The sequence below is a fragment of the Montipora capricornis genome, chromosome 5 (genome assembly GCF_036669925.1).
Source record: "Montipora capricornis isolate CH-2021 chromosome 5, ASM3666992v2, whole genome shotgun sequence".
NCBI lineage: Eukaryota > Metazoa > Cnidaria > Anthozoa > Scleractinia > Acroporidae > Montipora > Montipora capricornis.
Genome location: NC_090887.1, coordinates 8,642,544 through 8,655,740, shown reverse-complemented (window position 1 = coordinate 8,655,740; position 13,197 = coordinate 8,642,544). Strand labels below are relative to the sequence as shown.

The following is a 13,197-nucleotide window of genomic DNA, read 5'->3' as shown; positions in this document are numbered from 1 at the left end:
TTAGCTTTTAGAATCTCTGTACGGTGGTCAATTTACATTATCAACTCCGTTGATAAACCCAAATTTTTGTGTACTACTTCCCCACCGACGCAGCACCACAGTTTCTTTAGAAACTACCCCCTGCATTCATTTGTTGTTCAACCGCTGCGACCACTAACCTTGTAATGGATTCGCTCTGACGAAGGGCTAACGCTCGAAACGTCAGCTTTTAGAATCTCTGTACGGTGGGCAATTTACATTATCAACTCCGTTGATAAAACCAATTTTTTGTATACTACTTCCCCACCGACGCAGCACCACAGTTTATTTGGAAACTACTCCCTTCTTAAAAAGCCAACGAGCTTGCCTCCGGCCATTTGGTATTCTTAACAGTTGTTGTTGAATGTTCTGTTCTGCCGTGATTGTTTCATTAGCCCTGAAAAGCCCCAATGGGAAGAGGGGAAAACCACAGTCCCCGCAGAAAAACCTCCCGGTGCAGAGAAGAGAACCAACAAACTCAACCCACATATGACACCGCGAGTCTGGGAATCGAACCCGGGCCACATTGGTGGGAGGGGAGTGTGCTCACCACTGCGCCATACCTTCTCCCCCTCCCCCGCTTTCATGAGATTTGCTCCACTCAGTCAATAAGAGAATTCAAAAGACGTATGGAGACAAAATTATACAGTATTTTTCTCTTTTATAAAAAATTAATGAACTCAGGCAAAAGAAGAACCCCTCGAGAACGTGTGTCATGGAGTTTGCTTCTCGAGGGGACAAGTAAGAATTTTAGCTTTTAGGCAGTGAAGTAATAGAGCAGCGGATTGACAGCTAGTTTTAGAGACTACAACGGTTATGGCAACACCAAGGGAGATATAAGTAGACGGTGCGATTTTTTCCTTACAATTTTTGCATGACTTTCGACCACTTATGAGTGCACGACTCTTGAATGTCTGCCGCAAGGGTGTCTTAAGGCGCCGCAAACGAGGAAACTTTGTTGCGAAAACATTGTTTCCCGAAATGTTTCCTCGGCGCACAAAGAAGGAAACATTTCTGGGGAAGTAAAATGTTTCTGAGCAAAATTTTTTCCGCGACATTGTTTCCTAGTTTGCGGGCGCCTTTAGGTTTGATTCACACGACACAATTTGTGACGAGGTCGTGGCATAAGCTAGTCGCTTGCGAAAGACTGAGAGCAGAAGTCATCTTCAGAGTCAAGGGAGTTTTGATTCTGAAGATGACATTTGACCCTCTAGATGACTTCCGCTCCTTTTCCGAACTACACTCTCCTGCGAGATCAAATTGTGCAGAGGCCGAAATAATCGAGCTCTACGTGCGTGTAAAGTTCTTTTGCCAATCAATTTTGGGCTCGCTTGAATTTCAAGATGTTAACATGATTGTTTTGTTGGTTACTTACAGACAGAAACGCAAAACAGGCCAACCAGCTAAGCCTCACTCGGAAACCAAAGAGTCCTCGCCTCCAGTCTCCTGTTCAAAAGATCGGATGGCTTATATCATTCGTGAACTTAGTGAGGTATCAGATATGGAAGCTGCCCTCAGCCCTCTTCCTCCAAGTCCCGAGAGAAACGCACTTGAAGACAGTAGTTCTTCGGAAGCCAGCGAGGACGAAGCTCAAGCCATTGACAGTGATTCGAGTCTGGGTGATTTGGCGGACATGCTTATGGGGGCTGTAACAGATTCGGGTGAATTCCCAGCACGTCCTTCAGGAACTGAGCTCGATACTTCGATTTGTGAAGCGGATGGTGATCCAAATCTCATCGACGCTGTTGAGAATAAAACCAGTGCAGAGAATCACAAAATGGATCTTGAACAAGGTGCGTCGGAACGGAGAGCAAGGACTGCAATTAATCCTGTTGATAATGAAGACTTTGAAAAGAACACTTCGAACGATTCACTTACGATTAATAGAATCTCCACTTGTGGAGAAAGGGATGTCGAGGAATGTATAGGTGATTTGACATCGAGAACGGAAGAACTTGCTGTTGGCAGCGATATGAGAAGTCATAATGAAAATTCCGAAGTATTAGCGAATGATAATGCAGACCTTGGTTGTGAGGAATCGAAAGTTGTGCGACGTTCAACTGAACAAACGACAATAACTGAAGAAGATGCAAAAGGCAACAATATGGAAATTGAAAATAAAGTGTCCGAAGTATCAGGAAAAGATATGGAAATTGATGACAAAATTTCAGAAGTACCAGACCCAAATGATGTCAACACTGCTAATCGAGGAGCCAAACCTGTAGAATCTCTTTCTGAAAAGACAACAAAAACTACTGATTGCGCTGTAGATGCCGGTGTGGAAATTGACAGTACAATTACCGAAAAATCAGCAAAGTATGTTGCCATATCGGATAATCGAGAAATGGAACAGGTGCAATCTCTACCGAAACTGGGAAAAAGAAACGCAGTTGATAATTTCCTTGAAAATGTGAAAAATACTAGGGAAGAAGAAACTTCAAGGGAAAAGAATTCCCAACCAGTCTTGGTTGTCAAGTCTCAAAATGGAGTTACAAAACACGAGATGGCAAGTAAACACGAAACTTCCTTTTGCCAAGGGGACAATTCACCCAGTGAAAAGAGGAAGTCTTCTCGAGCCGTAAACGCAAGCGAAAAAGATCAAGTCAGTTTTGGAGCTGTTGAAACCGCAAACCACTCAATTTTCACCGAAGGAGGGCTGAGTCCCTGTCCGCGGAGAAAAGAAAAATGCCATGCCACGTCTCCGACATCACGTGTCATGACTCGTTCCAGGGCTAAGGCGATGAGGCTTAGTGCCTCGTCTGAAGATGATAGTGCATCAGAAAAGTGGACTGGGAATGATCTAAATTCGAGCCGAGCTCTTACTTCAGAGGATTCGGATCTTGATTTGCAGCACAATGGGGTTGTGCGAAAGATAACGAAGGATTACGAAGGTGGCGAAGAGGACCGAAATTCAAGTGAACGGAAAGGACAGGGTTCCAACGCTGTAGATGTGGTCCAGGATCAGTCAAACAGTGGGTGTCCTGTTCATCCAGAAGACTCAGTCTCGAGTTTACCTGTAAAGATATCTACTACCAACGAGTCAAGTTCAGTTTTAAACAAAGGAGATGGTGCGAAGAAGAACAGCATGAACAGACTTGTAAATAACGATATTGACGAAGAGCTGAAGCTTTCCTTCTCGCCTAAATCTGAAAATTACAACAAGGTTTCCGTCGACAAGGTGACGGAGCAAGATGACAATTCTAATAAATTGTCGTCAAATGATCCGAATCTTGTTACGGCCAAACCATTAAACGACGTATCAACGGACGAGCAAATCTCGTCACAGGATAAAGACGATCCTAGTGTCGCACAAAACTTCTCACAAACAAAAGAAACTGTTTTGCAATGGCTGGAAGGAACTCTCGAAAAAAATAACAACGAAGTCTTAAATAGTTTTGAAGACGAACCAGATCAACCGGAAGTTGATTTTATACCTAGTCTGGATTCAGATTCATCAGAGCAACAAACTCAGGTTGTTTCAAGTCCTATAACAAAATATTCTGTTTTTGGCGAATTGTCTTCGAGTTCTGGTGTCAACGATAAAAATATTACGGAGGAAAAAGTACGTTTTCTTTCAGACGAGGAGGTGAAAACTGAGGCAGAATCCACGGGCGTTCGAGGTACGAAAGATGAAAATCATGGTCGTGAAAATTTCAGCTTAATACCGAAGGAGACTACGATAGTTTGCTCAGAGGTAAAAGAAGCTAAATGTCGAAATTCAGACTTAGAGATGGATGGGGATCTTTCTCAGCCTTTGGCTTTGTTAAGAGATAAAGGATTAAATAGTAAAGACCAAGACTCCAATTTGCAGCTCAAGAAAGACGTGACACATTCATCTGTATCAAAAGATGAGACTGCCTCTGAAGGCGCAAATCTAACTAAAGACACTTCAGCGAAAAAGTTTTGTTTACCAGCATCAATCACACAGTCATTGGCGACGAAGAGTAAAGATGGAAGTCGCGAAGTTGGTAACTCAGAGAACGATGCGGCGTTAAAGTCATGTACACAAGAAAATAGTCTTGGAAGTGATAGTTTCCATGAAATGTCTGTTGACAAACCCACGATTCTCGCAACAGCAACGTCAACTTCGCAGTCCTTAGCGGGAAAAGGCAAAGATGAAAGCACTGGAGATAGAAACTTTGCTTCATCAGTGACGTTTGTAAACACTTCGGACTGTAAGTCAAGTAACTCTCTTAACGAGTTTTCGCAGAGTTGTAATTCAGTATCCTTTGTTACAACAGCAACTTCAACTTCACACTCTTTTGGTGAGAAGTGCAAAGATCTAAGCTCTGAAGACCAGGGTCTCGCTTCAGCAGTGAAGATTTCAAATACCTCGGACCTTAGGACAGACAACTCTGTCAAGGAGAACAGAGCCGTGTTTTCCAACACATGCAGTTCAGTTTTACAAGAGAGTTCTGTAATGCCTGTGGACCATTTATTAAACTGTGAGGAAAAAACGTGGGGTGTTTTTAAGGGAGAAATATCCCCTCTTTCCTCTTCAAGCGAAGACGCTGAACTTTTTTCTACCTCTAACAAAATAAACAAACACTCTAATGTTGAAGTTATTATTCCCGCTTGTATCTCGAAAACCGACGGAACAGAATCTGTGTTATGTCACGGAGAAAGTGTTGTTGAAAAGACTGAAACTTGGCAGACATCTTTTGCCGCTCGTGACGACAAGAAGTTTTCGACTGTGGAGGAAAGGAAGAAGCGTTCGCCTGTTAAAAACAATACACCTATTCTCACTGCAGGAATCACAGAACCAACGTCTCTATCGTCTTCGTCAAATACAGTAAGCGCATTCGAAGAAACTGATTCTTTGAGTTTTCGTGTGCATGACACATTTGAGAACACACCAGTGAAGCGTCGCGACCAGGAAAAGTTGACAGCTCAAGACGCCATGCGGAAACTCCAAGAGCGTATTGGCGATCAGTTTCTAACTCTCTCTCCCCTCCCACCTTCTCCTTGCCCATCGGATGACGAAGCTTCGGTTATCGGAGACCTAAGTTTTAGTGAATTGCCTCCTTTGTCACCGCTTCCTCCTTCGCCTCCTGCTTTGATCGATGAGGTTGGTCTAGCCCCTTTGGAGCCTGCCAGTGCATGTGAGAGACAGACGCGGATTGACGCCAAGGAGATCCCACTGGTTAACAAAATCACTTCGTCTCTGCCGCAACGTAACCTTATTGCGAGTGGTGCTAAGTTGCCGCCAAAATCTGTGAAACGGAAAGTGTCAACAGGGGATACGTCGGTTGTTATCAAACGATCTGACAGGGGACCCAATGTGGTAAAGAATCTCTGCGTCGATAACAATAACAGTACTAATAAATCATCTGCAGAGGGAGAGAATAGATCACTAAAACGCTCTTTACAAGAAACAGTTTCCAAATCTGAAAATGAGTCAATTTTTGTTTCTCGTTTCAAGAAAATGAGGTCAAAGCAAAGTTCTGTGTTAAGCGAAGGAGTAACGACGCCTTCAGATGTTGCTTCACTTAAGCAATCAAGGAGCAACGTTTCTACTGTTGGGCTGGTGTTGGAGAGAAAGGCTTCCAACATTGAGACATGTAGTGGGCCAAAGACGGAGCATCCGGCAACTGTTAGGAGTAGCGTTGGGCGGTATTCAAACACTGCGACCAAGACTGGCCCAACAGTGGTCCAACACCCGACGAGCATTGAGACCAATGGTGACACATTGATGGACAAACGTTTTTCAAGCATTGCATCCTATACTGGGCCAACACCGATCCAACCTGCGAACGTTGATCCTGGTGGCGGGCCGATGATGGTTAAGCAGCATTCAAACAATGCTGCCAATAATGGGCCTATGGTTGCAAGGCAATTTTCACAAGCAAGTAATAATTCTTGCGCTAGTAAAGCCAAAGCTGAAATTAATACGAAATCCAAGTTAGAAGACGTAAGTGCTCCAGCCGAATGCACACGTTCTCTGTCAACACGTCCTCTGCATATGCCAGAAGTTAAGTACGCATATAGGTGCTTAACTCGTCTGTACGAAGACTCGGTAGAGGTAAAACTTATAGTCCAACGCTTTGCTGCAAAAAGGTGCATATCTTCTTGCACACCTTTGGCCTCGGCAATAGTTCAGTTTCTAAAAGCTCGGGAAGACGACACGATGCCGTTAATTCTGGACCAACTTGAAAAGAATCATACATTACAGGAATGGAAACCGGTTCAAACCGGTTTTGAGGAGCGCCTTCTAGAGATGATTACCCAGCTATCACAAAATCATCCAATGTTTGGGAACTTTGTTCCTCGGTTGGTAAACCTGTGTTGCCGTGGTGTGATCACGGGACAAATCCAAGCAATGGATGGCGGCCTCAAAGGAGTTCTTTCTCTTTGGTACGTATCAGGGTTTGTATATTTTGGACAGCGATGTGGCTTTATATGGAAAACGTTTTGTGTCATAGCCTTTTAATGTGGAGACGACCGAGAAGACCCTGGGAACGATATTGCGCGCGATGTGTAGTCGCCATCTTTTTCGGAGAAGATGCATTCTGGGGTGATTAAAAATGGAGGCTAAGGATTGGGTGTGAATAGGTCACGTTCGATATATTAATATTCACACATGGCTACGAGGCGTAATGGTTAAAATTGAGTATCGTTTTGTTTAGAGATCTCCCTTGAGACTTGTGAGACAAAGAAAACAGAACTGAGCCGTGAAATTTGACCATTAAGCCTCTTAGCCATGCCGGAATATTATTTTATCAAACTCGGCCTAGTATTCATGGAGAGGAAGAGCGAAAGGAAAGGAAGTTTTCTGACCTAAGCGATAAGCGTAATTAAAACTTTCTTATGAGAACCACTTATGTCCAGAATCGCACGCAATTACGAATCTTTCGATTTTTTGTAATTTTCGTGAAAATCGTCGTTTTAAGGCCGGGACACACTAGGCGATAAGTCGCTGCGACACGTCGCGGGAACAAGTCGCTGCAACAAATCGCTTTGTGTGACACGGTTAATTTCATGAAAATCATTGTCGCTGCGGCAGGATTTTGTCGCCGCGATCAGTCGCACGAATTCAAACCAGTTTGAATTCGTGCGACTTATCGCAGCGACAAAAATAGCGAAAGCAGCGTTGTCGCATCGTGTGTACACTTCCGGCAACAAGTCGCTGCGACAAAATATAAATGAACCAATGAGAGAGCGTCATATGGTCAGCCATATTGAATTAGAAAACTAGTTCACATTCCCCCTCATACGAGATCACTGCGTGTGCACCGAACAGGCGTCGTGTGGCAGCGACTTTTTTGCAAGTAGTACACATGGAGCAACTTGTCGCAGAGACTTGTCGACTAGTGTGTCCCGGCCTTTAGTGGGACCCTCGCATGTTGCATGTCCTTCCACTTAACGATTTTTTGTCTTTGTCAAAATCGTCATTTTCGTAGTACAGTTGAAATTTTTGTAATTTTCGTAATTTCGTACAATTCTGGACATATCTCATAGGAAATGAACAACTAGTAGGATCGTCTGCCGGGATCTTCCCCTCTTTTATGTGAACAACCCTTCATAGACTCCTTTTTGGACGCAAGAAATAGCTCATTTGTGTGTTGTTGGTTGCCTCAGTTTCGAAATGAATGGTGCACATATTTGCAGAAATGTCCCTGATTAAATGCACGCCCAATTTTGCCATCAAACACAGTGTCCCTTGAAGTCTAAGCCTTTTCTTCCTATTTTTATCGAAAGTAATCAGCGAATTGCTTTTGTTTATGATTACGTCACTCGGTGATTGGTTCAAAGTTCTCGCGCCATCTTTTTTTCAACCAATCAGAAGTGAACTCAAAACCAATCGTGGCTTGCGCGTGCACATTCTCCCGCGATTCCTAGACGTGAGGAATGAAAAGCAAGGGGACACTTCGTGACGCTTATAGGAATTCTCGTGCATCTAATTAGGGGAATTTCGAAACATATCTGCAGAGATGAAGAGTAACGCAGAATGGGGCTTTTATTTTGTTTACACTCAAACAAATGTCGCCGCTCGTTAAATTGAAAACACGACATGTGGGATAGAAAATAGTGCTGAACAAAAGTGCTTATGTGAAATTTTACATGTCGAAAGTTAAACACGAACACGCACTATAAAAGAGGGCGCTTCACGCAATGCTTTTGTTCGAATTCATGCAAGCACGACTGATTAATTATTCAAGATGGTGATCAACAAACAGCAACACAAAGACAGAAGCCCTAAAAGATATTTCTGGCGCAAAAATATAGGGACTGGGGATTTAAAAAAACGACTGATAATGTTTTATGACATATTACGGACACATTGCCATAAGGGGCTTCTTTATTGAACAAATTATCACAGATTTCTCGTTGGCGTCCACGGTTGATTGATAAATCTTTTGCATGTGTTTAAGCCACTACGCCTTTTATAGTGCGTCTTCGTGTTTAATGAAGAATAAGAAAGGAACACATAACTTCCCTATCATGTTTATTGACTAACAGAACACATTACATACAAATATGGCCGCTCGCAACTACAACGAAGCGCCAATAAGTCATGTGACCGGAAGTATTTGTTACATTCCCGAATGAAGTTTCGTCGTCTTTACCATTCCGTAGCCGTGTCTTCACATCACTGTGTCGGCTCAAAGATGATCTTGCCTGTGCTCGCGTTGTCTGTTATGACGTCATGCGCTCGCTGTACGGTTTCCAGCAAGCAGCTATTGAGATCGTGGTCGCCATGGTAACTGTCTGGCCGGAACTACTGCCTGCATCTTCTGATTGGAAGAGCAATGAACTCTTTCCATTGGCTCAAACTTTGCTGTACGTGTTGTTGAATTGGGCGGCTTCGTTTTCTAGCGACCTTGGAAATGTTCTACGCAGGCTATACTGTTTGGGAAGTGATTTACAAGTGACCCAAGAAATACTGACGGAACTTGGGTTACGGCTAATTAACAAGCTTCGTGATCAAAATTTGAACTGCGTCTGCGTTAATGAAGGTGTGGGCAAACATTAAATGCTTTCTTTTGTTTTTGGAAGACGAATTGTTCTTTACCCGAACCGATCCTTTAAAATAATTTAAGTCGCTTTTTTCACGTTTAGCATACTTATTTTTGTTGCTTTTATTCAGTTTTCTTTCGTTGATAAGATAAATCTTTGCACTATGAGCAATTTCTCACTTTATTTGTTGTACAGCTTTCGTAAAGAAAGCACAACAAGCATTGACTTGGATCAGCGACCGAGCTTTGACTGGCGCGAGTATATTTTTATTTGACGTCACAATCTGCTTTGCAATTTAAAAAGTCTTTGTAAACACGAATGCAAAACGGTTTGTGAAGGAAAATTGAAATGACTGTTCGCTTTGCTAACCTCGCGAAACGCTTTCGACACTAAAGGCACAATTTCGACGCGAAAATGATACATTTTGTTTTCTTTTGGTGGAAAGATTCATTTTATTTTCAGAAAAAATATTTGAAGTTAGGTGCATTAATTAACCCTCTGACTCCCAGGATTGAGCAGTATGTAAATTCTCCTCACAATTTTAATGAAATGTCAGTCAGACAGGTATTGAGAATGAAGGTAATTATCAGCTTAATGTCTCATGTTCACCCAAAAGACATTGCGCGCTTGTGTTGTTGTTTCTGAAACAGTTCCAGCGTTTTAATTGGGTACTCGCCGGCGCTTTTTCAGTTTTTCCGTCTGTGCGAAATTCAACGCGGAGCGCAATGCCTTTTGGGTGAACATGAGCCTTTAAGAGGCGTGATCTTGATACAACACCAAATTCTCATGAATACCCAACAAAGAAATCTATGGTACTAGTCAGGAGAATGAACTTTTTGATCTTGGGAATGGAAGGGTTAAAATTGATTCAAATTTCCACTTTCAGATGGAAGTCTGGTGACCGGCAGACATTCTTTTGAACTCATCAAATCTCTGGAGTTACTGTCCTGTGTTTTGGGATGGCAGTGGAGTTTACAGGTTATCATAACAGACAATATATGGAGAATATTGGAGACTTGGGCTACAAAAGCGTCTGACATTGATCTAAATTGCAGCAAAGAAAAAACTGCTCCTACGACGTCTTCAATCAATGAACAAACTGGAACTTTAAAAGCAGACGATGGCAATTCTGAAGGAAGAAACTCGACTTGCTGTTGTCTCACATCAATTCATGACAGTGTTTCTCAAAACTTACCCGGCCAAGAAGAACTGAAGGGTGGGGAGGGTAGGGCAAGTGACCAGGGTGGGGATGGTGGCAGAGGACATGAAATTTGTTCTAAGTGTGGGAAATTGAGGAAACAAAGACTTGAAGAATCGCACATTGTTGTGTGCATTCAACTGTTAGGTGAGTTCACAAGAAAACTCCTGGAATTTTCGTGGTTCATTTTCTTTGGGGAACACCAGGATATTAAACCTCACTGCTCTGGGGAGATGCCCAATATGAATAATTTCTTTGAACTTTTAAAGCCGATTTGTTTGATACACGATGCCTTTTATAAGCAAATTCCGATGCAAATGGTTTGAGAATACACAGTGGCGTCCCAAAGATTCCTCTAATCGCCTTGGACTACCTTGCAGCCGAATGTCACTTTCATCGATCAACAAGTAATGTGTCAAAGTGTTCTTATCCATATCTAGTTCGTTACCAAACATAGTACTCCATAAAAGGCCAGCCTCATTGAGCCTGATTACTAAAACTTCCTACGTTTGCTAAATTCTGAAATATGTTTTTCAGGCGGTTTGTGTAAAATTGCCATCGAAAATCAGCAAACCATTGTTCCAGAAATCACGGACATGTTATGTGGACTGCTTGAAGAAAAGCTGTCACCGAACTCCATTGGTAAGTAGCTATCTGCTACGAGGTTCCAAAACTAATTCTAGTGTATTTTTCATTATAAAGACGCCCTCTCTATAGTTGATAATACGCTGGAGTAATGACGATTTGATTTTATGATACTTAAGGTCGGTGCGTACTAATTCAAAGGTATTTTTGCGCGGTTTACTGAATATGCGGGAGAAGCAGATCTTAACAAGTGTTAATGAAATCCAAAAAGAAAATATGGGGTAACCACGCATTTTTCGAAGATAATTAATCAACAATATTTGTAAAAAGCTTTAAAATACAAAGCAATGTATGGCGTTCTTTTCCAAATTTAAGCTTAATTATCCCTGAAAAATGCATGGTTACCCCCTATTTTTCTTTTTGGATATCAAGAGCACTTGCTAAGTTCTGCTTTCTCTGCATAGTTTTGTACCGCACAAAAACATCCCTTTTAATTTTGTTAGTTATGAGCTCTAATGTCAAATTGGCAGAGCAAGAGTCTTTCATTTGCAAAATCAGGGCCACGTAACAACTGAGAATGATTTTCCAGCTGTTTAAATGACATTTTGATATAAACTGATATATATTTGAAAAAAGGTGGCCCGACGTTTTTCAAATTTACCCAAATGCAATCCATTTCAATCCTCCCCAGTTTTGTCCATCCTTGTCCCTTCTTAGCTTTCCTGTGTTTTGTTTGAGTTCTTCTATAGTTTTGAGCCGTTATTTTGTTATTTCAGTTAATTCTATGACCATTTGATCAATACTGAAATTGCCTAAAATTGCGTGATCTAACCCCTTTAATAAGCACCACCCATAGGAAATCCGAGTATCTCGAGATGTGCTGAACGTATGCGCAATAACAATAGTAGGCACCGTCCTTAGGCGTCCGTTTGCACACCGTGTGGCATATTGCTGGGAGTTGTTGCGCGAAGGCTGAAACTGGTCAAACGTTTGAGCCAACAACAGGGCTCCCAACATTTCTTTTGTTCCGGGGTCGCGTAAGCGTTGCGCAACAATGTTGGATCCGTTTGCACAGCTCTTCCAACATTGTTGGGACCACGCTCGCGCATTACATATGGTCTCCATGGAGATAGCCATGCATTTGCAAGTTTTCAAAGTCTTATGGGTCGTATTCTTCCCATAATACACTGCACGCCCTTACATTGTTGGGACATGTTTCGTCCGTTCGCACACCATTGCCAACACCATCCAACATCTGCAGAACCATTGCGTCGGTTTGCACGGAACTTAAGGTGGAAATCAATTCCATTTGTTTATACCTCTCGACATGATTTTTCGATTTTTCTTGAAGTGACTTGTGCCGTCCAGCTGGCTGCAGCAGTTTCACTTCTTAACGTGTCGCCATGGCAACCAGAAAGAGTGGCTTGCGTTCTCACCAAGTGGCTTGCAGACGTCAAAGATTCCTACCCTCTCCAGGCTCTCACTTTCGTGAAGCGAGGACTCTTGTGTCTGACGAGTATGACGTCAAAACAAAGTACAAGCGACATGTCGGTCACCTAGCAACTTAGTTGGAAGACAACCTCAATTGGGTTGAACAAGACATATTCTTAGCGAGCCATTCACGTGATCAGAATGTCGAAAATCGACTGGCTCTGATTGAGCTGAATAGTAAAGCTGATCAGTTGAGAGATATAGGCTCCAAGTATTGGTTAGATTCTCAAATTTGACCACGACTGGAATAAAGAAAAGTTCATGGTGTATTTTTACTATTCGCCATCAAACAAGAGATCTTAGTCGTGAATTTAATCTACGACGACAACTGTGTTTCTTTCCTCAGTCTGCGAGACAACAAGAAATAACCAAGGTTAAAGCCTGGTTTTTCACCAGCGAGGGAAGCACACGCGCAAGCACACGCGCGAGCACGCGCAAACACACGCGCAAGCATAAGTAACGTATGCTAAGTGAAAACAAACTTCGACACAAGCATAACACGGCTTCCGCCATTTTGTTCAAATGCCCAGACGCCGGGAATCTGGAACGAGTGCTTTAATTGGCCAGAAGCGGCCACATGTAGCACATTTCTTTGTTTCGTTTTCTCACGCGGCATAAGGCGAACGCAAGCGCAAGTTAGAAGACAGACGTCATCGTCCATTCTACATCTTTATTTCGAAAGGTTTTGTTTCAACTGATCCAGTTATAACACGTGGCGTTTCGCAATTTACGTTTTTGTTGACGTTTTCTTTATTCCGTCTGTTGGCGACGCAACGCCATTAAATAAAATATAGCCATAGACTTTAGGGTGCTCATGTTGACATCAAAACCCTATATGGGGTTATTTTAACGTTGTTGCTCTAGAAAGGTTGCTCGAAAGTTTAAATCAGTTCAAATTTTAGTCGTTACTTCCAACAAGCTTTCAACATTTTTCTAACGCTGTCAAT

At 42.5% G+C, this 13,197-nt stretch overlaps 1 protein-coding gene across 1 annotated transcript in view; it reads left to right on the top strand.

The window, feature by feature from the left end:
* The window catches only part of LOC138049382 (uro-adherence factor A-like), a 22,080-nt gene extending 9,624 nt beyond the window's left edge, over positions 1-12,456 (top strand). The window contains exons 12-16 of the mRNA XM_068895634.1: positions 1,396-6,372; positions 8,596-8,975; positions 9,863-10,321; positions 10,712-10,816; positions 12,111-12,456. Of these exons, the coding sequence (XP_068751735.1) occupies positions 1,396-6,372; positions 8,596-8,975; positions 9,863-10,321; positions 10,712-10,816; positions 12,111-12,319 (6,130 nt within the window). The 3' untranslated portion in view covers positions 12,320-12,456. The remainder of the gene's footprint in view (positions 1-1,395; positions 6,373-8,595; positions 8,976-9,862; positions 10,322-10,711; positions 10,817-12,110) is intronic.
* The last annotated feature ends 741 nt before the right edge of the window (positions 12,457-13,197 follow it).